General features: G+C 39.5%; 1 protein-coding gene and 1 long non-coding RNA gene across 2 annotated transcripts; one reads left to right on the forward strand and one right to left on the reverse strand.

Moving 5' to 3' along the window:
• Nucleotides 1–2107: 2107 nt before the first annotated feature.
• Nucleotides 2108–10382, reverse strand: LOC131528712 (uncharacterized). Its single transcript, XR_009267933.1, has 4 exons — nucleotides 10313–10382; nucleotides 3344–3429; nucleotides 2478–2505; nucleotides 2108–2221 (listed from the first exon to the last, which is right to left on the reverse strand). It is a non-coding gene; the product is annotated as an uncharacterized LOC131528712 (long non-coding RNA).
• Nucleotides 10383–12100: 1718 nt separating this feature from the next.
• On the forward strand, nucleotides 12101–17165 carry LOC131528351 (olfactory receptor 52Z1P-like). Its single transcript, XM_058757448.1, has 2 exons — nucleotides 12101–12332; nucleotides 16044–17165. Exon 2 carries the CDS (start codon nucleotides 16215–16217, stop codon nucleotides 17163–17165), a length of 951 nt encoding a protein of 316 aa, XP_058613431.1. The 5' UTR covers nucleotides 12101–12332; nucleotides 16044–16214.
• Nucleotides 17166–27957: the final 10792 nt, after the last annotated feature.

The raw sequence follows: 27957 nt of genomic DNA on the forward strand, positions 1-27957 counted from the left end.
GTTAATGCGTTGGATTTTATTTCTACAGCCCTACAACTTGACTGTAAAACACATTAAGGGCATTGATAATGTAGTGGCGGATGCGTTATCTCGAATTCCTGACTATGGTGAATAGGTACTGTTGTGTTGGAACAGTTCCTCTTTCTGTTTTCTTTTTGTTCTCTTTTGTCCTCTTAAATTGCTTTCAGGATCCAGATTGCTGGGGATAAGGAGGCAGTTTGGGAAAAGTGATGGGACTGTGAGAACATCATTGTATTGGAAGGGGGTAATGGATGCCAGAAAAAAAAAAAAACTAAAGGGAAGTAGTTTTTTTACTTTTGATTTAAGGATCCTTTATTGGATGCAGGATTTTTTTTAGGGGGGGTGTGTGACGTATCAGTGAGTTACTGTTTATTCCTGAGTTACAGGTGACTGGTTGTCTGCAGGTGATTGGCTGATGAGGTGTTGCACCTGGATTAAATCAACGGTCTTTAAAAGGGACTCGGAGGAACAATGGCGGGGGAGCAGTTGTTTGTTGGCCTTGGCATCTGTGTCTACCGGAGAACTCACGGGATACAGAGGTTATGGGAGATTGCCGTTGCACTGGAGGAGTTTCTGTTTTGATTAATCTTTTCCTAGATTGGACGTTTGGGTTCTGAGTTTTGTTATTAGTGTTTGTTTGGACTGTTATTGGTACTATTTACAAACACCTGCCGACATACTGACTATCACTTACACTGACTACATTACATGTTTTTCTTTTCTTTATTGTTAAATAAACTTGTTTTGTTAAGCAGTGGTTGTGTGTGGCGTCTCCCTGACTACTTTTGTTGCGATTTCTGGTAAAAGAATCGTAACACCTGGACTAAGGAGAAGAAGAACTGGACTGTTGCCCAGTGGTCCAAAGTCCTCTTTTCAGATGAGAGCAAGTTTTGTATTTCATTTGGAAACCAAGGTCCTAGAGTCTGGAGGAAGGGTGGAGAAGCTCATAGCCCAAGTTGCTTGAAGTCCAGTGTTAAGTTTCCACAGTCTGTGATGATTTGGGATGCAATGTCATCTGCTGGTGTTGGTCCATTGTGTTTTTTGAAAACCAAAGTCACTGCACCCGTTTACCAAGAAATTTTGGAGCACTTCATGCTTCCTTCTGCTGACCAGCTTTTTAAAGATGCTGATTTAATTTTCCAGCAGGATTTGGCACCTGCCCACACTGCCAAAAGCACCAAAAGTTGGTTAAATGACCATGGTGTTGGTGTGCTTGACTGGCCAGCAAACTCACCAGACCTGAACCCCATAGAGAATCTATGGTGTATTGTCAAGAGGAAAACGAGAAACAAGAGACCAAAACATGCAGATGAGCTGAAGGCCACTGTCAAAGAAACCTGGGCTTCCATACCACCTCAGCAGTGCCACAAACTGATCACCTCCATGCCACGCCGAATTGAGGCAGTAATTAAAGCAAAACGAGTCCCTACCAAGTATTAAGTACATATACAGTAAATGAACATACTTTCCAGAAGGCCAACAATTCACTAAAATGTTTTTTTTTTATTGGTCTTATGAAGTATTCTAATTTGTTGAGATGTGAGCCAAAATCATCACAATTAAAAGAACCAAAGACTTAAACTACTTCAGTCTGTGTGCACTGAATTTATTTAATACACGAGTTTCACAATTTGAGTTGAATTACTGAAATAAATGAACTTTTTCACGACATTCTAATTTATTGAGATGCACCTGTATGCATTGCAAATGTGGTACAATTAAAATTACTATGATAAATACTTTGTTACATGTATGTGCAAGATTTCAGTCATAAATAAATATTTGCTAGATTAGACATTACCAGTCTAGTGATGTATGTTTATGCTGAAATATAATATTGGTTTGTGTTTTAAAATCTATCGTGTCATTTTGTAGCAAATTTTCTCTTAAGTTTTGAGCTTCAGAACTTCCTATGTGACTTTATAGTTAGTAAAACTAAAAAACTTGATTAGTTTGTTCAGGTGCACTACACTAGGTTGGAGCAAAACTCTGCATGTAAGTGGACCTTGAGAGACAATGTTGAGATCTTCTGCAATATATTCTGAACATGACAATTCAGAGAGGCAGGATGACTTCTAGATAGATGACTTACAACACTGGTGTCCAGTCCTGGGCATAGAGGACCAACGTTCTGCAGAGTTTCTGGTGATAGTTGATCAACTGCTCAGGTCTGCTTAATTGGGGTTGGAGCTAAACCAAACTAAAAAACAGAAAGAAGACAACCAATTGTTATTAATATGTTAATTTGATGTTAAAAATTAAACAAAGATAAAGTTAAAAATTTTGATTCATAAATATGCACAACATTTGAAAATGCACAAAGATGAGAAGAAAGCAATGTGTTTAATGAGAACTTTCAACTTTCACTGAACAATAAGAAGCAATATTAAGTCACAGATGCATTTTTATTTTTTCTTGTTATTCTTATTCTTATTCTTGAAATAAGTTATAATTACCTTTTGGTTTATTGATGATTTTCAGTCTCTGAAATAGAAACGTTCTATCAATTATGGATGGCATCATACATACATCATATGTTACGATATTTAATAAGATTTATAACACCATGTCTACACCGGACGGCGCAACAAAATACAATAGAACCTATTATTATATGATGTTGTCTACACTGGATGCAGTGCGGCACGACACAACAAATCCCTGATAGTAATCTGATGCCTCGTTCTATTTATGACGTACTGACAAAAAATTCAAATTATTTTTAACAGTCACTTTGTCGCATCCAGAGTAGACACGGTGTGAGATTGTGAAGCTTGGAGATAGAGAATGGGAATCTACGGCACTGTGCATTGCATTATGGGTATACAATACAAATCACCAGAGGAAAAAATGACTATTTACGATAATATTTTTAAGAGCGTCTTGCATTTTATTAGAATAAATGAATTAATATTCAAATCCCTTGTGTTATTAAAGTTTGTGGTCAGTTTATGTTTTTGAAATAAGTCTCATGTTCACCAAGAAAACTTTTGATCATAAATAAAAACAGTAATGCTGTGAAATATTATTATTTAAAATAACTGTTTTCTATATGAATATATTGTAAAATGCAATTTATTCTTGTTTTCGCAAAGCATGATTTCTGAAGGATCATGTGACACTGAAGACTGTAGATTCAGCTTTGATCACTTTTTAAAACATACTGAGATAGGAAATTGTTATTAAAACATTGTAATTTCACAATATTACTGGTTTACTGTATTTTAATCAAATAAATGCAGCAGTGGTGAGCATAAAATACTAATACATGACAAATATGACCCTTAAACTTTAGGTAGTGTATATTTGAGGTATTACTTACTAGACAGATGGTTCATAATGTCTAGAGATGTTCTTTGACAGGAGATACGCTCCAACTCTTGTGCACGGCCGTCAGCATGGAAGAATCTAGGAACATAAACAATTTGTCACAATGCCAGGTTTATTTAAACTATAGCAGAGGTGAAATGCAGAAAAGAAAAATAATAATTTGCAGAATATACAATTTAATAACAGAATGTACATTTTTAGGTTTACTTATTTAGTAATGCTCTTACAGTGTTACTTATTTTTGGACATCAAAGCCCTTTTAAAATAACTAACAAGCAAACAAACAAACGCGCGCACACACACACACACACACACACATATATATATATATAATTTTGCAAAAGAAAATTACAGATGCATGGTGATATAGGCGTTCCCCTTCAATTCGGTCACTCTACATTGCTATAGGAAATACCTTTTCCTCGAATACTACTGAAGCCTTATTGAATCACGCCAGTAAAACTGGCCAATGACGTTCAAGCGCGCGAAATATGAGCGGGATCCCACTCTATATAAGGCAGTGCTTGTACGTCATCCATTCAGAATTTTTCCTTCAGCAAGAAGCCTATCAAGAAATCTTCTACTCACCGTGATCTACACGCTGCAGCGGACACACCTTCTCTACCCCTGCTGTGTTCCGGTGAGCTTCGGACGGACAAAGATGACCTCTCGCGATTGCCTCTCCTGCGAGAGCCAATCAAACCCTCTGATGGCCACGAATCGTGCGTCTTCTGCCTGGGTCACGCCCACGCAGAGGCGGCGCTTGGGGGTCGGACTGCCCCACTGCGGAGATATGAGTCTCCGGACTCTCAGGCTCCGTGTGGCCATCGCCCAAGGCGATGAACTCACCCAACTAGCTCTGCCGCGCTCTTCCTCTGCAGCCTCTTTTGAGCCAAGGAGTAAAGTGCCGCGAGTTACTGATGCGGATCTGTCCGGGTCGGGTGACGAGACCGCGCCGGCTCAGTGCCCACGCGCTCCTCGTCCCCCTGCTGCAGGTCCCCTTCCAGTGCGCTTCATGGCCGCTAATCTCCGCCCCTCCCCCAGCGCGCAAGATGTGGTGTCTTTCGGAGCCACGGAGGAGGATGAGGATGATGCCATCTCAGTGGCAGCGTCTGCGAGAGAGGAGTGGTCCAACAGCCCACTGGATTGCACTGTGCCCATCAGTGACGCTGGGGACCTCCATCACAGTGATGTTGAGCTCCTCCGCGTCCTGGCCAAGGCAGTTGATGAGCTCGGTCTGGAGTGGGCGCCTCCTACCGAGCCGGTCAGAAGCCGCCTGGACGAGTGGTTCCTCCAGTCGGATTGCGGCCGAAAGGACACCCCGCGGAGGCCCGGCCCCTTTTTCCCGGAGGTGCACGACGAGATAGCGAAGTCGTGGAACGCGCCGCTCACCAGTCGAGTGCACAATCCGGGATCCTCTCTTCTGTTGTCTGTGGACGGAGCTGACCGAGCGGGGTATGTTAATGTGGCGAGTGGGGTGGGTCCGAGAGCCGTGGGAACGGAGCGAGGCCGGTGGAGTTAATGATAATGAGCGACACCTGTGCCACTCGCCGGTCTCGAGTCCCACGGAGGAGCTCCGGAAGGATAAAAGGAGGAGTGATGACAGTGGAAGATGAGAGAGGACCAGGCCTGGACTTTTATTTTGTATTTTATGTGCGGCAGTCGTCCGTGAGGGGCTGCCGCTTTACTTTGATGTTTGTTTATTTTATTAAAATTTAGTTTGAACGTTCGCCGGTTCCCGCCTCCTTCTTCTCGATCTACGAACTGTGTTACATTGGTGCCGAAACCCGGGAGGAAGGAGGGACATGCTGTCAGAAGAGCCCTCGCCGCTGAGGGAGATCGCGGTGCTGACGAGGTCGGGCAGCACGAAGGAGCAAAGACCGCCAGTGGCTGCCCGAGGCGGTGGTGCTGGAGCAATGGAAGAACAGGTGGGACGGAAGGCTCGCTGCCGTGCTCCGGGGTCGAGGAGGGGTGGCTGCCGTCCAAGAGGGAGCGGAGGAGTCGGCGCCGTTCGCCAGGAAGCCGGAGCCTGCTGCCATCCACCATGTTTGGAGAGGAACAGGGAACGGGGGACTCGCTACCGGCTGCCCTCGACCGGAGGAGCCATCGCCGTCCGCCAGGAGGCGGAGGAGCAGAGCGGTCCACCAAAGAGGTCCAGTACCATCGCATGGCACCGCGAGTGAAAGCCTGGTTGAGGACCGAGCGGCAGTGTGTCTGGGAACCAGACCGAGAATTATTATTATTTTTTTTTTCCTATCTTCCCTCTCTCGTCTCTGTCTCTCCTCATCCTTCCGTCTCCTTTTCTCTCGCCTCGTCTGTCCTTACACCCAGGTATGCCGCGGCCGCCGTGATCGGCTCCCCCTGGGGAGGGGGGGGGGGTAGAGCGCAGTCTCGGGAGTACCCCCCAGCCTGCGAGGGGCGATGGGGGTATGTGGCGAGTGGGGTGGGTCCGAGAGCCGTGGGAACGGAGCAAGGCCGGTGAAGTTAATGATAATGAGCGACACCTGTGCCACTCGCCGGTCTCGAGTCCCACGGAGGAGCTCCGGAAGGATAAAAGGAGGAGTGATGACAGTGGAAGACGAGAGAAGACCAGTGGTGCTGGATCGTCACCTGTGGCTGACTCTGACCGAGTTGAAAGACTCAGAGAAGATGGCTCTTCTGGACGCTCCCGTGAATCCCTCAGGTCTCTTTGGAGCGGCGGTAGAGACGTTCACGGAGCGCTTCGTTGAAGTGCAGAAGCAGTCGAAGGCCATTAGCCACTTCTTACCAAAGCGCGCCGGCGCCAACCCTCCTGCGCGTTCCCGCTCCTCCTCAGCGCAGCACGCGGGAAGACCGTTTGCCCCTCCTACTGCTGTTCGGCCCGAGCATGAGCCGGCGGTGAGACCAAGACAGCCGTGGCCGAAGCGCCGCCAGGGCTCGAAGGGCCAGAAACCCCGCCCTGACAGAGACGGCAGGCCACCGGCTCCGGGATCAAAGTCACGTTGCTGATGCTGTCTCTCGGAGGAGGAAAGCTGCACTCAGCGCCGAAGATGAGCCACTGAGAAAGTCTGCTCGCTCCGCTGTGTGTGTCCACCACGCCCCCCCCTGCCTGTTGCGGGCGGCAAGAACGATTGTTATGTTTGTGTTTTGACTGTTCCACAGTGCAGTGCAATAAAGTAAAAAAAAAATACAAAAATCACCTCAATATCAGGGCAATTTTCCTCCTCTCACTCCCCTCTCCCACATCACTCACTCTCACACTCGTGTGGTGTTAAACTCCCCGCCCCACAACGGCGAGTTATCCCTCACAGTGTGCAGTCCGCCTCGCCCGCTGTCACAGTTCACAGAAGCGTGGCAGGGACTGCCAGGGGTATCAGAGTGGGTTATGAAATCAATAAAGAACGGCTACACGCTTCAGTTCTTTCGCAGACCGCCCCGTTTCAACGGTGTGTTAATGTCCACTGTGCGGGAGCAGAATGTCTCAGTTCTGCGAGAGGAAATACACAAACTTCTTGCAAAGCGCGCGGTAGAGGCAGTGCCTCTCACAGACCGCGAGAGCGGCTTCTACAGTCGTTATTTTCTGGTAACGTTACCAAAGAAAGATGACGGACTCCGCCCAATCTTGGACCTGAGGCCGCTGAATCGCGCGCTTTCAAAGCGCTCGTTCAAAATGATTACGCTGAGACAAATCCTCTCACATATCAGACCGGGAGATTGGTTTATCTCCGTGGATTTAAAGGATGCTTATTTTCACATTCCTGAGATTTGCATTCAAAGGGATAGCGTACCAATTCACGGTCCTGCCCTTCGGCTTATGTCTGGCCCCTCGTACGCTTACGAAATGCATGGATGCTGCTCTCTCTCCTCTGAAGCAGAGCGGAATACGCATCCTGAACTATCTCGACGACTGGCTAGTGTTAGCCCAATCAGAGAGCGTGCTGCTCAGCGACAAACTCAGACTCCTCGCTCATGTTCAGAGCTTAGGACTGACTGTAAATATGCAAAAGAGCATGCTGAAACCGAGCCAGAACATCTCCTTTTTAGGAGTGGAGCTGGACTCAATCAGTATGCGAGCGCGTCTGTCGGAGGAGCGCTCACAAAAACTGATCAGTTCTCTTGCAGTCTTCAAATTAGGGCGTTCTCCCCTGCTGAAATGCTTTCAGAGGACCCTCGGCCAGATGGCTGCTGCCTCGACAGTGTGCAATCTAGGGCTCCTACATATGCGTCCGCTTTAGCTCTGGTTTAAAGAGCCGGGTGACACAGAACGCATGGCGCAGGGGCTCCTTGCGCATCAAAGTGACGCGCAACTGTTTGCATACACTGAACCCTTGGCGCGATATGACTCTGTATTGCCGGGGTGTTCGTATTGGTTAAGTGATCAGGAGAAAGAATGTTACGACAGATGCATCGAGTACGGGCTGGGGAGCCGTATGCGATGGCAGACCAGCCTTCGGGACGTGGTCAAAAACGGAGAAGTCATGGCACATAAACTGTCTGGAGCTCCGTGCTGTTCACCTAGCGCTCGAGTGCTTTCTTCCAGACATTCTTCAACGTCACGTTCTCATCAGGACGGACAGCATGGACAGTGGTGGCGTTTATAAATCACCAAGGCGGTGTGAACTCGCGACCACTGCTGCAACTGGCGAGAGACCTCCTTCTGTGGGCAGATCGACACCTCCTCTCCATCCGGGCAGTACATGTCCCCAGACGCCTGAACTACGGCGCGGATTTACTGTCAAGGGGCGGGATAATCCACGGGGAGTGGAGATTACACCCTCTGACAGTCAATATGATTTGGAGTGTATTCGGCAGGGCGGAGGTGGATCTCTTCGCATCAGCGGAGAACACTCACTGCCCGCTGTTTTATTCACTGACACACTCTCCTCTGGGAGTGGATGCACTAGCTCACAGCTGGCCGAAAGTACACAAGTATGCCTTTCCTCCAGTGAAGCTTCTGCCTCGCGTGCTTTGCAAAATCAGTGAGGAAAAGGAATCTGTTCTGTTAGTGGCACCGAAATGGCCCAATCAGCCGTGGTTCCCAGAACTGGTGGAGATGCTGGTAGCCCCCCCCCCATGGATTATCCCACTGAAGAGAGACCTCCTCTCTCAAGCACAAGGAACGATTTGGCACCCAAATCCAGAGTCATGGAGCACTTCCTCAGCGGGTGTTGAACACTATCTCTGAGGCTAGGGCTCCTTCCACGAGACGTCTTTACGCACATAAATGGAGAGTTTTTTCAAGTTGGTGCGTATCGCGGGGCGAAGACCCAATCAGCTGTCCAATACCAATAATCCTTGCCTTCCTTCAAGAACGATTTGATAGTGGTCGTATGCCATCCACATTGAAAGTGTATGTGGCCGCTATAACAGCCTTTCACGCGCACGTCGCAAATCGCCCGATCGGCAGAAATGACCTGATCATACGATTTTTAAAAGGAGCAAGAAGGCTGAACCCTCCTCGCCCTTCTACTCTACCCACTTGGGACTTGGCGCTTGTGCTTGACGCTCTCACGGGACCCCCGTTCGAGCCCATACAATCAGCGAGCTTGCGAGTGCTCTCTCTCAAGACAGCGCTCCTGTTAGCACTGGTCTCTGTTAAGCGAATTGGAGACCTGCAGGCGTTTTCAACTGACGACTCGTGTATTGAATTCGGACCAGGTGATTGCAGACTCACCTTGAAGCCTAGAAAAGGTTATGTGCCTAAAGTGCTTTCGACTCCATTTAAAGCGCAGGTCATAACACTATCTGCTTTCCGCCCCGAAACACCGGCCGGGACGGAGCCGCTTAATACACTCCTGCTGTGCCCTGCACGCGGTGCGATTTATATCGAGCGCTCTAGACAGTTCAGACTCTCGGAGCAGCTATTTGTATGTTTTGGTGGACGTACAAAAGGATTGCCTGTGTCCAAGCAAAGGCTTTTTCGAAGCAATTTCTTTGGCTTACAGCTCTAAGGGCGTGGAATGTCCTATAGGGGTTCGGGCCCACTCAACCCGCGGACTCGCGTCCTCCTGGGCCTGGGCAAATGGCATGTCTATTCAGGACATTTGTATGGCGGCAGGCTGGTCGTCACCCAGCACTTTCGCGAGGTTTTATAACCTAGATGTGTCGTTGCTTGCCTCGCATGTGCTGTCAGTGCACGCGCCTACTCAACCTCAGCTATGATCTGAGATGTGTATCAGAGTGGTTTCGACTAGGTCGTATGGCCCTGTATTAATGCACCACCAATTCAATGCTGTCCCCGTCAGTTATCACAGTGTTATGGTATAGTTCAACACGTCTTTTAGGACTTGGTCACCATCATACCGATACGGCAGTGCATCATAACATGATTTCATTAAAATTAAACAATTCAATTAATCTATATGTGAAAGCGCCGAAGCCGCCGCCATTTCACTTTCTCTGTTTCACCGGAATTAACTCCGCCCCTGGTGTGACGCGGCATCGTCTTGCTGCCGCGCCCCCCTGACTTTTACATGGTTTCGACTAAGTCCTGTAGACCTGAGCTGTGTTTACGAAGAGCTCCAATATCATTGCCGCTCTCATTACGGCTCTGAATGTGAAACTTGACATACTTTGTCGAACCAGGCTCCATCACTGTGACACGGCGGGATTTTATACGTTCCCATAGCAATGTAGAGTGACCGAATTGAAGGGGAACGCTCTCGGTTACTAACGTAACCTTGGTTCCCCGAAATGAGGGAACGAGACATTGCTGTTATTGCCGTGTCACCGAGCTCAGGATCTTAGAATGCCAAGTTGCTTTAGTCAAAGATTCTGAATGGATGACGTACAAGCACTGCCTTATATAGAGTGGGATCCCGATCATATTTCGCACGCTTGAACATCATTGGCCAGTTTTACTGGCGTGATTCAATAAGGCTTCAGTAGTATTCGAGGAAAAGGTATTTCCCATAGCAATGTCTCGTTCCCTCATTTCGGGGAACCGAGGTAACGTTAGTAACCGAGAGCGATATCAGATCACCTGAGTTTTCTATTTCTCTGTCAGCAGCTCCCTTCAGAAATGTTAAAATCAGGAACTTCTCCTGTGTCATAGAGTTTTTTTTTTCTGACGCTTCTGAAATCACAGAACAAGTGGTATCAATATGTGTTTACCATGAAAGATCAAAACCTGTTTTAAGTTTCAGCACGTTCACGCTCTATGTAACGTTAAGTGACGTAACGTTATCCGATTAACTGTACAGTGCATACTTTTACGTTAATTAGCTTACTTCCATTCATCCGTTGACAAATTTCCAGCAAAACCTTTATATCAAAAACGCTCATCTACACATAAGATTACATTAAAAGCCCAAACATCAAGTCTATAGTTAACGTTACCTAGTTAGCTTACGGTTGAGATGCTATCGGACTTTTTCCTAAGACACTAAACCATTTCTATAAAGTAAATATTCAACGGAAGCATGTCATTTACATGAAAGAAAGTGTCAGGAACGCTTGTATGTACTATTTGTGTAATTTTAGAGACTAAACTTACCTGAAATTAGTAAAAACAACAGTGAAAGACGAAGTTGCTGCTTGACAGTTGAGCTGCTGCCCCGTTTCCATGGTGACTTCCTCCGCTCAGCGCGCTCGCCCCCATTAAAGCACGTAGAAGTCACGCAGAATTTTACGTAAATAATATAATATAATAGCTTTAGAAATGGTAAACGTGGTGTAGAAACAACATTGAAAAAACATTCATTAAAAACTAAGGCATAGGAATATATTTTTTCGTACACATTTACACATGTATCATGAGGAACAATTTTTTAATTTTGTTTCATGTATTTTTGAAATATTTTTTCAAAATATATTTCAACATATTTAACAGTGCTGTATGGGTGTAATTGATGTGAATTTATTAATAGGGCTATATAAAAGCAATCGTCCATATTCTGACTTGGTGAAAAGAAACACATTTTATCTTCAAGGAACGTTCAATCTTGTGTCTGAAGTTTAATTACACTTTTTAAATAGCATTATGGTCAGTGGCGTGCACAGACCTCCGGAGGGGCAGGGGCAAAATGGGGGGGTGGGGGGTTGTATGGGTTTGGTCCCCCTCAGCTAGGGGTGGGTGATATGGCAAAAATACCACAATTTTTTTTTTAGAAATATCACGATTCACAATACTATCACAATTCTTTGTCATGTTGGATTTTCTATTTTGCAAGCTGTTTGAGCAGTACAGCCAGACTAATTTCCCCATTATAAAGACAAAGCCTTTCAAGGTAACAAAATATAAAAAAGTATGGCGGATATTTAGGCCAAAGTGGGTGAAGATAAAAATCGTTGTCATTATTTTATCTTTGTTATTAAAAAATGAGAGCAAAGATACACATTACAAATACACATAATATACAAATAAAATAAACAGTGTTTTATTTTCAGGTAGTCTACAATAATGAACAAATATAAAAATAAAACAATGTATAGATTGATTACTATTAAAGCATCTGTATTAAAGTTTTTCAGTCAAGAGTAGTGAGTGATTTTTCTCTTTGTGTTTGGTGTTTTATTAACATTAAAGGAATAATTCACCCCAAAATTAAAATAGGCTAGTGTTAGATTTTTATACCTTCATTTACTCACTCAAAAGTTGTTTTAAACCTGAACGAGTTTCTTCTGCTGAAAATAAATGCTATTTTGAAGAATGTGGAAAACCAAACAGTTGCTGGTCTACAGTGACTTCCATAGTATTTTTTTTTTCCTACTATTAAAGTCAATGTGAACCAGCAACTGTTTGGTTAGCCACATTCTTCAAAATATCTTCTTTTGTGTTCAGCACAAGAAAGAAATTAATACAGGTTTGGGACAACATGTGAGTGAGTAAATAATGACAGAATTACAATTTTAGGGTGAACTATCCCTTTAATTACAGTCGGCAGCATATTTAGTACTGTCCCTTTAAGACCTGCACGCATCTAATATACAGGCACCATGCGTTTCTCTCAGCTGTTTACCTTCATTTTAGACATAACCAACTGAGTCTATACATAAACCTGGTGTGTTTTGACAGTATTAGCACAAAATAACTTAGTTCAGTAATCAGGCGCTGTTTGATGGGCTTTTTAGAGCACGCGCTTTGGGTGTATGTGCTCAGAAAAGGCGCTCGTCAGAACAGAACACTGAGTGAAACATTTAACCAGTAAGTCTTTAAAGCAGATGCAGATAATGTACTTTTGGTAACTGCGAATAAGTGCAGTGTCCCGTGAGAGTAACTCTACCGCTGAGTTAACAGTGATGTGAATGTATGTGACGTTGTAGCACATAGAGACGGCGGCGCCAGAACTGCAGCTAATAGAATGCGCGCTGAAGTACGATACTACGATATTTCTTCAAAAAAGCAGATCGTGGAGACATTTTTATAGTCAACGATCAAAAATCGTCATATCGAACACCTCTACTCTCGGCAGAAATCGCAGACTGGGGGCACCGGACCGCAAGGCACAGTTGCCAACTCTCGCGAGACAAATAAGCAACCGCAGCTTCAAAAACAAGCCCAAAACTAGCCCAATATTTTTTGGATGATGTATTATCATCAATATTATTTATTATCAATTATTTATTACCAATAAATGAGCCTGCAACATATTAAACTGATACCAAAAACAGAAGCTATTTTACAAAAATTAGCAAACTGCAACAAAAATGGGAAAAACACTCGTCTCCAATCACCTGTGAGCAGAATAGGATTGGAGAGATGGAAAAGGAGAAAAGCACAAGAGCTTCAAAGGGGAGCTGTAACATAGCTACATATTTATAGCCTAAAATATATAGGGGTCATTCTATGGAAATGTCCATTTTTCTGTCCCTAGCCTTTACAAAAATATTACACTTGAAAAACACTTGGTTACAATTTTTTATATATATATATATATATATATATATATATATATATATATATATATATATATTTTTTTTTTTTTTTTTTTTTTTTTAAATGAAACAATGTGTTATTTGAACAATTACACCTTCTTGAGCCATCAATGTGGTAATATTTGTTTTTAATTAATTATAAAGAATTCCAAGCACCACAAAACTGCTCGTCCCCACAGCCATATACAGATGGAAAGTGCTTTATTTTGAGGTCAAAAACAGGTTTTTCTTCCATTTAAAATAAAATAATGTATACATAACTATCAAATAAATGACATAAAAAAACGAAATGCCACATAAATATTATAGAAAAATAAATAAAATATTATATTAAATTATAATGTATATTATATTTAAAATAAAAATATTATATAATAATATAATTATATAAAAATATAAAAAATCATTAAGCTGTCATTTATGTGTATTCATGAAATCAAAAGGTAATCTAATAATGTGGTTTAAATGTAAAAAAAAAAAAAAAAATTTAAGAGTGGGGCTATTCGAACCAAATGTATTTACTCAGTATTAGGATATGACTACTTGTTTTTTATTACAGCCCGTGATAATTAATACATTACAAAAACATTATAAAAATTAGGCTAAAAGAAAGTCATCCCACTCCTCTGTGTCTACTTCTGTCATCGCTTGGATTACAGCGTCACGCGCCTTCTTTTTGAATGTGATTTTTCTCCAATGAGGGGGCGGAGCATATGGCAAAATACGCTACAGCACTTATATTATTGCACTGGTTGGCTATTAACTGCGAGCAGACAGAGTGTCAATCAATGCATTGGAGAATACGGCGAACATAAATAAAGAAACGAAGTTGCTTGTCAGATTTCCCTAACAAGCAACCATATTTTTTAAAATAAGCCCAAAAAACCGCAACCCGCGACCAGGGTTTTTTTCCCGCAACTTTACAAAAAAAGAAGCCCAAAGTCGCGTATAATACGCGGACTTGGCAACTGTGCCGCAAGGGCACTTTACCGTCAGACCTCAAAGGGGCAGGGGCTCGAGTTCTTAATTATTAATGGTATATTAATGGTATAACAATTAAATAATACATTAAATATTTTGAAATATTTTTAGATTTAATTTAGTAACTACATTTTTTGAGTTTTATCTTTAACTGTAAAAGCTGCTAAATATATTCAGTCAACACAGACTTGTTACTGTTGTAGTTTTGCTACTATAAATTTAGCCTGAATTACTTAATGCAGAGCTATATTTTGACATTGGCTTGTCTTCCATTATCAAGGTCAATCATACCAATGAGTCCCTGAAAATTTAGCAGATTTACCCGCATAATATTTAACACCCGCGTTTGTCATTCCTGAAATGGTATATGTGGATGTTTGGTCCTCTAATTAGATAAACAAAGATTTTCTTAAAATTGTGAATGGATCTAAAAAAAAAAAGCAAAGAGCGCTCCTCTTACAGCACGGTACAATTGACTGGAAATGACTGAGCTGGTTTATCTAAAACCAGGAAGTAATCGTGCACGGTCAATTGACAGAGCATTAGTGATTGCTTTGAAATATAATGGAGACGATATTTTTCATACTTTTTCCCGGTTTTCCCTTAACTGAATTGGATGTGGGGTTTTTCTCTCTCTCTTTTACATTACACACAAACTGAACTTTATTACAACTACAGCCATATCACCCTGCAGCCCAAGACTGGTTGCCCATGGAAGCTAAGCAGGGCTGAGCCTGGTCAGTACCTGGATGGGAGACCTCCTGGGAAAACTAGGTAGCTGTTGGTAGAGGTGTTAGTGAGGCCAGCAGGGGGTGCTCACCCTGCAGTCTGTGTGGGTCCTAACACCCCAGTATAGTGACAGGGACACTATACTGTAAAAAAGCACCGTCTTTTGGATGAGACGTTAAACCGAGGTCCTGACTCTCTGTGGTCATTAAAAATCCCATGACACTCATCGTAAAGAGTAGGGGTGTAACCCCGGTGTCCTGGCCAAATTCCCTCCTCTGGCCCTTGTCAATCATGGCCTCCTAATAATCCCCATCCACTTGATTGGCTCTATCTCTCTCTCCTCTCCACCTGTAGCTGGTGTGCGGTGAGCGCACTGGTGCTGTTGTCCTGTGGCTGCCGTCGCATCATCCAAGTGGATGCTGCACACTGGTGGTGGTTGAGGAGAGAACCCCCCCCCCCATGATTGTAAAGCGCTTTGGGTGTATAGCAATACACAATAAAGCGCTATATAAATGCGTCATTCATTACATTTATCGCATGAAATGAACAGTATTATACACCTCAAAGGGAAATTAAACTGATTTACGATATCAAATTCTACTTACTGTTTGATGTTTTATTGCTCTGTGTTGTGGTGTCATTGTATTTGCTATTATTATTATTATTATTATTGTTACAGTAAAGTTTCATTTTTATATTCAACTTCTGGTCTCCTGGTATACGCTTTATATCTTCTTCCCCAATTCTTTTCTAGTCTAGAACTGGTCCAGTGGATATTTCCATTGGAGGACGCAAGTGGTGCCGAATTGCCGCTCATTTAAAAGTGAAAGTAAAGTGTGCACAATGCTTTTACAAGCTATTTAAAACCGAAGGAAAGCAGGAAAAGAGGGAAACCTCAAACGAACCCCATCACGGTGATACCGGTATTACCGGTGTTGTCACACGTCGATGAACCGGTGGGAAAATTTCCTCACCGTCACAGCCCTAATGATCATGTGATCTGAAACCCCTAGACAGCCATCAATGTTATACACAATACTCTATATAAACAGCATACACTGTAAAGTAAGAATCATGTTGTGTCATCCATCTGTTATGATTTGAACTATCTGGATCACTGTTTGCAGGTATCTTCACTTTACAGATGGACTGGAAAGCTACCAGCACCTAGAGACAATGGAGACTGAATCCTGAAAAAAAGGCACCTGTTTATCTAATACAAGAAGAAGAAAATAAGAGATATTTGACAAAAATCTAACATACCAATTTTGTTTTTACAGTGTATTGAACATTTTAAGATGAAAAACTCATCTGTCGTGTCATCGATTATGTTGGAAGATTTTTACAAAATGGAGGACCTTAAATACTTTTATTTTGTGACCTTTCTCATGTTATACATGCTTGTACTCTTTGCTAACGGGATTATGATTTTTGTCATAATTATCAACAAAGTGCTTCATAACCCTATGAATTACTTTCTATGTAACTTGGCTGTAAATGGCATCTACGGTGGCACGGCTTTGCTTCCCCCCTTGCTGGGCACTTTAATGTCTCCTTCTCATGAGATATCTTTGGCATGGTGTAAGGCTCAAACTTACTTCCTGCACACATATGTTATCATAGAGTTCACCATTCTGTCAGTCATGTGCTACGATCGCTATGTGGCCATCTGCTACCCGCTGCAGTATCACAGTATTATGACAATCACAAAAGTGTATAAACTCATTGCCTTCTCATGGGGGTATGCTTTAATGACATTTCCTGTGTTTTTTATTATGACTCTGCGCTTGACAATCTGTCAAAACCGACTGGAGAAGGTTTACTGCCTCAACTTTTATCTGCTCAAAATGTCTTGCGGGAACACATATACTGAGAGCGTATTGGGATTGTTTTTTGTTGTTGTATACTCTTTTCCTCAGCTTGCAATGACTTTCTATTCATATGGACATATTCTGAAAATATGCTTTACTGCCACTAAAGAGTCTAAAATAAAAGCACTGAAGACCTGCACTCCACACTTATTTGCAATACTCAACTTTAGTGTGGGATGTTTTTTTGAAATTGTACAAAGTCGCTTTGACACAAGTTATCTCCCATTTGAAACACAACTATTTATGTCTCTTTATTTCTTGATATTTCCTCCCATTATAAATCCAGTTATCTATGGGATGAGTGTTAAAACATTGAGAGCCAATATTTTTAGGCTGTTTGGCTGTAAAAGTAGGATATTGTTTTTGGAACACAAGTGAGAGTGCAAAACAGTGCAACACTGTTCTCAGTATGAGAAGTAAGCAGCTGAAGTCTAATCTGTGAAGTGAAAACACAACTAAACAATGATGTTAATTTATATGTGACTATAAAATCATGTTTTTGAATTCAACTGAATGCTAATTCCATGTAAATTTGACATCCGAAGACCAGAAAGAACCCCATCATGCTTTTCAAAATTAGAACATTATGTTCTTGTAATTTATGTTGTATTTAAAACCTGTTAACCCGCACCAGGACGCCACTGAACGCTCTCTGTTTGCACATGTCATTGTTTACCAATAGATTAAATGAAACGTGACAAAATTAATCGTGACAAACTATATATCATTCTGAAGGTCTAAGCCTCAAGCACCGACGATAGATCGCTGTTTTTCGATGGAAAGCTTATAAGGAATGTATTTGCTAAATTTGTGAAAGCAGTACACATCAAAACAAAACATTAAAAATGCAGTACATACCAAATTCATCTTGATAAGGAGTCACAAACGCATCCACTGCTGTAAATCCCGGTTTAGTTAGAGAGGTAAGGGTCCAAGGAACAACATCCCATAGAGAACTTTAGTCCAACGAAACAATAACGTTGTAATATGGATGGATATTCCTTTGTTTACGTCTCATTTCTTCAGTGAGAGTAATTGTTTGTATCCATTATGGAATAACTCACGCTGAAAAAACTGCGTCTTGGTTGTAAAAAAAAAAAAGTGGGGGGAAAAAAAAGCGTAAAATTGATTATTTGAATTGGGGTTTATTTTATAATCAAACAAAGATTAACAATAAAAGTCACATTTGGTGGTAATCTTTCTCTATTAAAATAAAAAAATACATCCCTCTCAGAAAAATAAACATTTATGCCTAAATATTTACAAAGAAGGCCTTCCAAATCTATCCAAAACATTTGACTATAAATGCAATTAAAAAAATAAGTGGACAGCATCCTCCCTCTCTGCTCCACAGAAATCCACCTATCATCCACATCAGTATGAAACTTATTTGTAATGCAGTACTTTTATGAAGCAACCATGCATATTTCCTTAAACATTGCATAAAATTAAAAAAAAACGGTCAAATGACTGGCAGCTATGGCTGCCAAACAAAAACCCTAATTAGAATAAAATACCTTAATTGAAATAAAGTGCAAAAACAATAATTTTACAGAAATTTTCATTAAAGGTTTTACAGGGGGAAAAAAATGTTATTTTAGAGATTTACGATTACGATATTTTACAGTGTAAAACTCTTATTTTATATATTTTTCATGTAATGAAAGCACTAATTGTTCTACAGAAACACTGTTATTTTACCAATCATTACAATCAAAAACCTTCGATAAAGTGTCAAAGCATGCTCAAGATGGAAAGTTCAGTTTTATTTAGAAGACCAAATTCAAAGTCTGTACAAATGCCATATGAAATTAAAATTTTACATTTTAGTTTTTTTTTTAAGAAATACAGCACAATTACATTTAAAATACTGTATTGACAAAGAACATAGAACAGTTTCATAAAAATGTTGAATTCAATATATTCAACTTAAAGGACAAGTTCACTTCCAGAATAAATATTTCCTGATAATTTAATTTAATCCAAGATGTTCATGTCTTTCTTTACTCAGTTAAAAGGAAATTAAAGTTTTTGAGGAAAACATTCCAGGATTTTTCTCCATATAGTGGACTTCAGTGGGAGTCAACTGCTTTCCTCAAAAACCTTAATTTCTTTTCGACAGAAAAAAGAAAGACATGAACATCTTGGATGACATGGGGGTGAATAAATTATCAGCAAATTTTTATTCTGGAATTGAACTAGTCCTTTTAAACTGAAAAAAAAAAACAATATATGTAAACCGATATATGTACAAGATTGTCAAGCAATTTTATTATTCAGATGTAAAATAACATTATCAATTAATTCACTGCACAGAACATGCAGACAAATGTAATAATATATTAAAATGTGGACGCGAACGAAGTACATTGTGGCTAACGTTACAACTTGTCACCTTAAATTGTGGCCGCGGTATCATCTCTCTCTCTCTCTCTCTCTCTCTATGCATATGTATGTAAATAAACACGGATATATCCTTTTATATACATATGCACTGACGCGCACACACACACAAACACATACATGATTCACCGTTGAAACAACGTCAGGTACCAGGGTTGAATCAACGGTGAATTACCTTTCGATTTTGCAAAACGGATCAACGTTGATATTGTGACGTCGTTTAATGGCGGAAGTAACAACGTTGATTCACCGTTGAAATCGCGACGTTGTTTCACTCTTACCTTTCGGGTTATGGTCTTCTGTCGACGTTGAATCAACGTTGATATTGTGACCCTGTTCCACCGGCGTACCTTTCAACGGTCGATCGTCGTTAAATGTCCAAGGAAGCATTCACTTTGGAAATTGTTAATATTGCAATTTAGCTTAAACGCCAACACTGAGATGTAAACTATGATTTTCGGTGCATATTTCGTGTTTTCAGTAACTAATAAAACTTGCTGTACATGATTTACAATCGGACGGCATAAAAAAAAATTTAAAAAATGAAAAAAAAAAAAAAAACATTCTAAGTAGATGTCCATAAATCTGCAGTGCAGGATGAGATGCTTCATTTTCTAAAGAAAAACTTTTGAACAATTATGCCAAATGGAAAAATAATTTTCTTAGAATTTAAATATACAGTATATCTATATTGTACTTACACTTTCACAGAATTTCTTGAGAAAATTCTCACTCAACAACAAAGCACTTTATTAAGGGTTTGATATATCAGAATGCAGAGGGGAAAAGCTTTTCATTCTAATTTCATACACACTGCAAAGATTCACACAATATATATAAATAAATAATTATAAATATAGTTTAGAAACTTGCTCAAGTCTGTTTGACCAAAAATACATAAACCATCCCATACAGAAGTCACATAAATCGAAATATATTTTTAATAAATATATTTTGATATTTAAATATCTTAAATTCAAATAGAAGAATATATATTTTATACAATATATGTAAATATATTTTGAAATATATATTTAAAATATATTTAAATATTAGATTTTGGCCGTCCATATATTAATTTCTAATATTTGCTAACATATTACATTTCTGTACATGTAAATATATTAGATTTCTATAAATGCAAATATATTTTAAAGCATTAAAATATTCAATTAAATAAACTTAAACATGTTTCGTAGAATATATTCCCATTTACTCAAACTTGTATGAGTATTTATGTAAATAAATTAAATCAAATCTCCACACATGTAAATGTTTTCATTATCGAAATTATAATTTGCCCCTTCATAATAAATATAATACAAACAACATTTGGACACTGAAAAACTCTCCAGACAATGTAACTTAAAAACAGTGACAATATAAACAGACTTATTAATATAAAGAGTACATTTATCAACACCAGTTCAGCATGAACCAAAAACATTATGAATGCTTATGATGTTTCTGGCACATAAATGCAAGATTATCCTTCTGTAAGCATCCAGGGTCAAAATATTAGGCACAAATATTCAAGTCTTAGTAGGCATACAACACACTGTATTTAAATATTTAAGATCCATCATTAACTATGTACAATTTCTCAACTAATCACATTCTCCTCTATTCAACCAATCAAATTGGTGTTTGGTGAAGAGTTTTTGGCTCAAGGTCTGCATTTAAAGTCACACCAGAGGTGTTCAGCTTGGATTAGGACTTGGCTTTCTGCAGACCAGTCAGGTTCTTCCACACTGACTAAATCAATCATTTCTTTTTGAACCTTGCCTTATTCACAGAGGCATTGTCATGTTAGAATAGAAAAGGGTTCTGTCCAAACTGTTGCTTTGAAATTAGAAGCACACAATTCCCTAGAATATCATTATATGCTTAAACACTAAGATTTGTACTCATGGAAATTACTAAAGTAGTCAAACCTGTTCATTAGAAGGGGGTGACCCAATACTTTTGGCAATATAGTGTATATATATATATATATATTATATATGATATAGTTTTCATTATATCTAAAAATCAGGTAATATCTCCATGAACCTAACTCTGAAGAGAACACATAATATGCTAGTAGAGAGCAGTCCTTGTGAGTGAGAAGTCTGGTGTGGAGGGTGGATCTGGAGCTGAATTCTGTCCAGGTTGTCACAACATCTCTTGATTTTCTGTCTTCATGAACAGCCCTGAAATACAATTCAAACATTAACAATGATTGTTATAAATGTAATGTGAAGCTTTTACATTCACAACGCTCATTTTGATCTTGGTGGTGAAGTGTGCAGAAAATTCTGCTGGACTGAAATTTAGTCTTTGGTTAACAGTTTTCAAGAGTGCAATTAAGATTTTAAGTTTTAACACTAGAATCGCCACGGGGTAAATTTGACCTGTGGCTGTTTTTCAAATGTACATAACAGATTTTCAACAAAACATTCAAGTCTCCCAGTCATTGGCTTTTACTAAAATTATGTAATTTACAATCCAATGTTGTTAAAAATTATTTAGATAAAACCAGATAAAAAAAACAGAGCTTTTAGACCTATAAGCGCCGCACGGATCAAATTTACCCGCTATATAATGCATGTATTTTCGCGCTGTCATTTTCTTGACGCTTGTGTTTTAACATCGTACATTTCTAGGCAATGCCTTTCACGCACTGATTTAGCGGTTATCAGTTTCAAAAATAATGTCAGAATGACTAAAAGAAGGCGATTTATGGAAGGTCGGTATTAGAAACACTAAATGCCATGAGTGATGGAGAGTCTGATGGTAAAGTTATGCGTCCTGGGTCGGCTCAGCATCTGATGGCTCATCTGACAGTGATCCAGACATCATATTTAGATGTTTTAGCCTAACGTTACTCATAATTGGTCAAACTTTGGTTTTATTATTTAATTTTTGTCTTGCCATATCGTTTATTGTTCGCTACTGTGTTGCTATAATTCTAGTCTGTTTCCTGAAGGAAAAAAAATCTATTACATCTATGATGTAATGAATAAAACGTTTTTTTATTTTTGATTACCCGAAGTTTATTGGCGGTGTTCTATTATTCAAATTATAAATGATATAACTAAACAAATTAATAATTGGGCCCAGGTGAAGCTGTGCGCTTGAATTTGTCATAGCATCATCCTATGCAGTGTGGCGAATTATTATTGCTCATTATTGTCTATTGGCTATTTTAGTAATTTAAATAACATGGGTTATCCTAATATATTGATTAATGACATTGTATTATAATATTACACCACCCAAATATTTATTACCTTCTAATTTTCGTTGTCAGTGCAGGCTTTTTTTTTTTTTTTTTTAGCTTACTGACCATTATGGATTAGTGTAGACTGCATTAATAAGTCTTGAACATAAAACAACAGGGTAAAAATATAGCTGATGACTAGACATAATCATTTCATGACTCTAGACACTTCTTTGTGAAGACAGTGGCATAATACAGTGAAATAATATGTTCTTTAACCATATAAAAACAGTTGCCATGTGTGTGGGTAAAATTTACCCGCTGGCGCTTTTAGGTATACAGTGACCTCTGGCGGTTCTAGAGTTAAGCATCTTTCAGGCTTGTGTGAGGTTTCCACAAGCAACAAAGTCTACTTGAACAAACACTTTAGTACATTTAAAGTCTAGAAAATCAAACTTATAATTCCCACCTTCACCATCAATCTGGCAGATGACCATTACAGACTGTTTCACTTTGAAGTGAGGCACAGGCACGGTACTTGGTTCTGTCTTACCATTATGAATTTTAATTTCAAAGCACTTTTTTTATAATCATCTGTGTCTCATTGTGTGATTTTTGCGATCAAAATGACTGATTTTGTGGTGGTAATTTCCATAAATTTGTGACAAATTTGCGTTTTTCTTCTTTTTTTTTCTTTTAAATTATGATATCACATTTACCAGATTAACTCAAGTGAAGTCACCTTTATTTATATAGTGCTTTTAACAATACAGATTGTGTCAAAGCAGCTTTACAGTATCAAATACGAAAATAGTGTCGGTAGTAAACAATAGTACAATAGTAAACACTCAATTTTCAGTTAAAGGTATTTCATTACTGAATCCAGTGATGTCATCATCCAGCTCAGTACAGTTCTAATAGTATTTGTGCAATCATGTAGACGATATCGCTGGAAATTAAGTGTCCCCATAGGGATGCACGATTAATCACATGCGATTTTGAACCAGCTGGAGTTTATTAAACGTGCAGATTATGTATTGTGTTAGATGCACAATATTCACAAATAACAAACAAAATGCATAAAGCTGGTTTATTTTGGTCTCTTAGTCAATTCTGAAACATTTTAACTTTTAAAACAACCTTAGGACCCTTTTTCCACCTTACCTAGGTAAACATTAACAAATAAGTATTGTAGCTGTATACTGCTTGTAAATCCAATTCATACATTTGGTATGGTCTCTTAATAAATTCTGATATAGTGATATATTATATATTGATATATAAAAAATAGAAAGGGAAAAAATGTAATAATTAAAAAACACTGCGTCGTCAGCGTTGGTATTGTATCAGACTTTAGTGATCAGTGTGCACTTAACATTATATGAAATTCAAGTTCAAATGGAGTTAACAAAGTTTTTGACCAGCGAATGACGGAGATGGAGTGTCATTAGAACGGCTGTAACTGTTATCTGAGGCAGCAAGTGCATCGCAATATATGCTTTCATCAACTTTTACAGGTTATATGACGTTTATTGTAGCTATATGGGCGCTTAGTTTTTCTTGTTGTTTAATACACTTGGCCAAAATCTCAAATTAAGCGCGCACATGATATTTAAAACGTACATTGTATATTGGCTAGACGGCAAATAACCTACTTCTTCTCCGCTCTTCAAGCACACAAAAACATAGCCTTTACAGACGTAGTGTTTGAGTAAAGAAAACGCTGTACTATTCAAACATCAGTTATTTATTTACCCTTTCATTGCGATAAAGCCGAGATCTGTCTCCTCCAGGCTGTGAGCGGCGCGTCAATCCGAATGGAGGCGGGGTGAAGTTACGAGGTTTCGCTGAGAGCTTGATGATCCAATGGCGTTAAGTTTTACACGTGAACAACATCTGAATCCACTTAACGTAAAATAATTAAGTTAGATGATTATAATTTTATGTTATGTGAGGTCTTTTTTATTTTTTTGCGATTATTTTGCGGTTATAAATGACGAATTATGCAGGATCACAAAAAAATGCGACATTTTGCTTATTTTGCATTGTATTCAGAAAAACTGGAGGGACTGTCTTATAGTTAGCCTCTGGTTAGCTCACGGTTGTGATGCTAACGGACTTTTCCGATGATACTGAACCATTTCTGTAAAGTAAATATTCAACAGAAGCGTGTCAGTTACATGTAAGAAAGTGTCAGGAACAGTTGTATGTATTATTTGTGTAATTTTAGGGACTAAACTTACCTGAAAGCAGTAAAAACAACAGTGAGAGATGGAATTTTTTTTGCTACTTGTCAGCTGAGTTGCTGCCCCGTTTCCATGGAAACTCCCTCCACTCCAGTTTAAATGAGCCTCGAATGTTCAACGCGCGCGCCCATCAAACACATGAAAGTTATGCAGCGTTTACATAAATAGTACCGGTACATAAAATTAGAAACTTGATGACATATTGTTTAAGTGGATAGTAGACCTAAATTGAATGAGAATATAGGCTCTATAGTATAATAATAGCTTTAATGGTAAACGTTTTTTATGATTATATAATAATTCGGGACCGACCTAGCAGTTTTATTGCGCAGCAGCTCTCTCACTCACAGCGACCAGAAAAACGGTCAGGATAACGGTCATATTTTCAAACTTAAAATGGCGCGCACAGTTTCATTGGCCAGTTTTATGAATGACAGCCAGATTAACCAATCATGATCAAAGCAAATAAGGTTAAATAACCAATTGGAATTGTTTCAGCGTGGTAAGGCAGTGCAATGTGTTTAGTTTTATTGTTGTTGATAATAGTTATACCAGAAGGTTTCATGATAAAAATGTAAAATGATAATAAAATAATAATAACGATCTTAATAATAATTTAAAAGGCAGAAATTATTTATTCTGTTCATACATTAAGTGATTCAACATACAGATCTTCTACAGAAATCAAAGTTGATTTATAAGTGTTTTTATTACCCTTTTTCAACCATTTAGCATTAAACATTATTTCAACGTAGTTTCAACATTGAAACAACAACTGTCATTATTTCAACGTTGAAGGTTGGTCATGTACCGGTTGGTTTTCAACCATTAAGCATTAAACATTGTTTCAACGTTGTTTCAACGTTGAATCAAGAACTGACCTTATTTCAACCATACAGGTGCTGGTCATATAATTAGAATATCATCAAAAAGTTGATTTATTTCACTAATTCCATTCAAAAAGTGAAACTTGTATATTATATTCATTCATTACACAGACTGATATATTTCAAATGTTTATTTTTTTTAATTTTGATGATTAGCGCTTACAGCTCATGAAAGTCAAAAATCAGTATCTCAAAATATTAGAATATTACTTAAGACCAATACAAAGAAAGGATTTTTAGAAATCTTGGCCAACTGAAAAGTATGAAAATGAAAAGTATGAGCATGTACAGCACTCAATACTTAGTTGGGGCTCCTTTTGCCTGAATTACTGCAGCAATGCGGCGTGGCATGGAGTCGATCAGTCTGTGGCACTGCTCAGGTGTTATGAGAGCCCAGGTTGCTCTGAAAGTGGCCTTCAGCTCATCTGCATTGTTGGGTCTGGTGTCTCTCATCTTCCTCTTGACAATACCCCATAGATTCTCTATGGGGTTCAGGTCAGCGAGTTTGCTGGCCAATCAAGCACAGTAACACTATGGTCATTGAACCAGCTTTTGGTACCTTTGGCAGTGTGGGCAGGTGCCAAGTCCTGCTGGAAAATGAAATCAGCATCTCCATAAAGCTTGTCAACAGAAGGAAGCATGAAGTGCTCTAAAATTTCCTGGTAGATGGCTGCGTTGACTGTGGACATCAGAAAACACGGTGGACCAACACCAGCAGATGACATGGCAGCCCAAATCATCACTGACTGTGGAAACTTCACACTGGACTTCAAGCAACATGGATTCTGTGCCTCTCCACTCTTCCTTCAGACTCTGGGACCTTGATTTCCAAATGAAATGTAAAATTTACTTTCATCTGAAAAGAGGACTTTGGACCACTGAGCAACAGTCCAGTTCTTTTTCTCCACAGCCCAGGTAAGATGCTTCTGACGTTGTCTCTGGTTCAGAAGTGGCTTAGTAGCCCTTTTCCTGAAGATGTCTGAGCGTGGTGACTCTTGATGCACTGACTCCAGCTTCAGTTCTCTCCTTGTGAAGCTCTCACAAGTGTTTGAATCGGCTTTGGTTGACTGTATTCTCAAGCTTGCGGTCATCGCTGTTGCTTGTGCACCTTTTCCTACCCAAATTCTTCCTTCCAGTCAACTTTGCATTTAATATGCTTTGATACAGCACTCTGTAAACAGCCACACCTTTCAGTAATGACCTTCTGTGACTTACCCTCTTTGTGGAAGATGTCAATGTTCGTCTTCTGGATCATTGCCAAGTCAGCAGTCTTCCCCATTATTGTGGTTTCAAAGAACAAGAGATACCCAGAATTTATACTGTAGGGATGGTCATTTATTCAAACTCAAATGTAAATATTCTAATATTTTGAGATACTGATTTTTGACTTTCATGAGCTGTAAGCTCTAATCATCAAAATTAAAAGAAATAAACATTTGAAATATATCAGTCGGTGTGTAATGACTGAATATAATATACAAGTTTCACTTTTTGAATGGAATTAGTGAAATAAATCAACTTTTTGATGATATTCTAATTATATGACCAGCACCTGTATTTCAATGTTGAAGGTCGGTCATGTGCCGGCTGGGATAAGTTACACACCTATTTGGTACAGCGTGGCCACGATTTAATTAGAATGATGAAACTAATGTTCTTTACAAAGCCTTGTTTAATATCAGGACTAAACAGCGGTGTTTTTTGTTGACGTGATTAGCTAGCTAGCTACTGAAGCTACATATAACTTTATAAAAGCTCAAAGCGATGAAATAATTTGGGCAAGGCTTTCACAGAAGTTTGAGTTTTATTAAATTTGAAAGTATTGTCAAGCACAAACAAATAAAAAAAAAATAGCCATTTCATATTTCTGATCCTTGTGCTGGTCATCACAATATTTGTTATATTTTAATACTTTCTGATTCTTTAGAATTTTTTCAGACTCTTTGTCTTCCATATCGGAGACGTCTGACTCAAGCAACAGCTCAAGTGCATCGACTGTAGTCCATAGCAAGAGACAAATAACTGAGGAGACATCTGCACTGCCTCCTAAACAGGTCAGAACAAAGCTTTTTATGAGTCTCCGAGTTTGTTCACCCATAAATTAAAATTCTGTCATTAATTACTCACTTATGTCATTCCACACCTGTAAAACTGTAAAAAAGTGCTTTTGTTTGCGCAAAAAAAACTAATTTTACCATCATTTAACACTTTATTTACAAACTATTGATCTCCAAAAGTATTCTTGCAACAGCTCACATGGCAACACAACACACATGTCAAGGTGTTCTTGTGAATATGGGTTGGAGAGTTATATTTTGCACAAACAAAGCACTCACGTCGCTTCATAAAAATTTAGATGGAACCACTGTAGTCACATGATTTATTTTAATGACATATTCACTACCTTTTCTGGGTCTTTAAAGTGGTAGTTG

The sequence above is a fragment of the Onychostoma macrolepis genome, chromosome 21, assembly GCF_012432095.1.
Source record: "Onychostoma macrolepis isolate SWU-2019 chromosome 21, ASM1243209v1, whole genome shotgun sequence".
Classification (NCBI taxonomy): domain Eukaryota; kingdom Metazoa; phylum Chordata; class Actinopteri; order Cypriniformes; family Cyprinidae; genus Onychostoma; species Onychostoma macrolepis.

Excerpts from the sequence above, each read along its gene's own strand:
- LOC131528351 (XM_058757448.1), top strand. The coding sequence starts at position 16,215 with ATGAAAAACTCATCTGTCGTGTCATCGATTATGTTGGAAGATTTTTAC.